Source organism: Austrofundulus limnaeus, unplaced genomic scaffold (genome assembly GCF_001266775.1).
Source record: "Austrofundulus limnaeus strain Quisiro unplaced genomic scaffold, Austrofundulus_limnaeus-1.0 Scaffold555, whole genome shotgun sequence".
In the NCBI taxonomy this organism is placed as follows: domain Eukaryota; kingdom Metazoa; phylum Chordata; class Actinopteri; order Cyprinodontiformes; family Rivulidae; genus Austrofundulus; species Austrofundulus limnaeus.
Genome location: NW_013952957.1, coordinates 50,257 through 52,034, shown reverse-complemented (window position 1 = coordinate 52,034; position 1,778 = coordinate 50,257). Strand labels below are relative to the sequence as shown.

Sequence of the window (1,778 nt, the reverse complement as noted above, 5' to 3'; positions counted from 1 at the left end):
TACCGTAATTGACAATAAACTCTTGATAAACTTGTATGCAAGAAAGCTCATCAACGTATGCACGTTTATCATAAATTAAGGAATTTTAACATGGGCAATACTTTTATGAAAATATTTTAAAGCTATTTTATTGAATCTGTTCTTACTTTTTATTTTATTTTCTGGTATGGGTTATTGACACAGAAAAACAAAAAACGCATACACCACATTGTCGTTCTTTGCAACAAAATTGCCACTGTCCCACTATATAATATTTCTACTCTCCACAGAAATATATCTCTTAAGAAAGCTCAGGTAATTTTAGCTGAGCCTGAGTTTTCTCTTTTACCATCAGGACACAGATTTGCTTTAAAAAGATGCAGAACCAACAGATTTAAGAATTCCTTTTTACCTACTGTTATTGTCCTTTTAAATACGTCTTGTTAAATGTTGTGTGTGTTTGTAGTAGATATGACTATACCATTGTGGTTTTTGTGGTATTTACTGTATTTATTGTTGATGAATGTTTTTTTTCTCCCCTACTGGCTGTAATACAAATTGCCTCATGGGGATATTCAAGATAACTTCAATTACTTCATCCACATTTCCTTCTGCACAACTGCACTTTGGTCTGTTGTTAGGCATTAAATTGAAAATGAGTGAATATTTGCAAAAAACCATAAAGTTAATCTGTTTGAACATTAAATATCTTGTCTTTGTAGTGTATTCAACTGAATCTTGGTTGCAAATAAKTTGTAAATCATCGTATTCTGTTTTTATTRATGTTTTACACAGTGTCCTAAYTTCATTGGAGTTGGGTTTGTACTTTAACACATTTGGTTGTTGTTGCAGCACATAATGACATCAAAGCACACGCATGCCAAAAGAATTGAAGGACTGGACAAGAATGTGTGGTAAGTGAATATAAGTTTTTTATACTTGAAGCCTTTACACCACTGTYAGTTTCCTTTTACATGGTTAGTTACATGCAAATTAACAATTAGTTACAATCACAAATGGCAGCAGCAGCCAAATGTTGCACTTCCTACAGGATGGGGTCTTGTACTAATAAATGTACCTTGTACTGATAAAATTAAATGTGTCAGGTTATAAGAGAATGTTTTGCACTTTTAAAATAAAACCTGTGTTTGCAGCTATTTTTACATTCAGTCTCAATAACAGACTAGAGTTTTGAAAAGTTGTAGCACRTGCAATTGATCATCAATAAAATTGTCAACAATTAATATTTAGCAATTTTGCAAYTACTGTAATTAGTGCCACGTGAGGATGATGTATTCTTGTGTGTGACACTATTAATATCAGCCGTGCATGTCAGAGCAACCAATGCTAATCCCCAATGCTAACTCTACGAACTTTAATCACCTGAAACACTGACATAARCTGGAAAATGAGGAAAGCCAGAAAATGCAGACCAAGGCAACGTCAACTACATGCAAGTGTAATCATCATYTATTAATGATCATATTTATTGTTATTGGTTAAATAATCGTGATAAAAAATTGCCATTAAGGCCCAACCCTTTAAGCTGATAAAATTATTGGTTTGCTTTGTTGGATTATAATGAATTGAATCTCAAGTGTCGTGTTGCTTTTRTTTCCTGTGTAAATTTATTAAATCAAATTGTTGGCAGACTTGAGATCAGCCACAGGCTGGAGACGCACAACTCCAGTCTGAATACTTGAGGGGGAATCACAATGATATTTGCTAATTGGACCAGTTCATATAACAAGAATTCAAGTTTCTAAACACACTTTGTGTAACAAATCTTATTGTAACTC

The 1,778-nt window shown here is 33.0% G+C and overlaps 1 protein-coding gene across 1 annotated transcript in view; it reads left to right on the top strand.

Annotated features, from left to right (window-relative positions):
- The window catches only part of LOC106530762 (kynurenine--oxoglutarate transaminase 3), a gene marked incomplete at its 3' end in the record, with an annotated part of 27,648 nt that overhangs the window by 3,466 nt on the left and 22,404 nt on the right, over positions 1-1,778 (top strand). Inside the window, 1 exon segment of the mRNA XM_014026456.1 lies at positions 832-893. Within this exon segment, the coding sequence (XP_013881910.1) occupies positions 832-893 (62 nt within the window).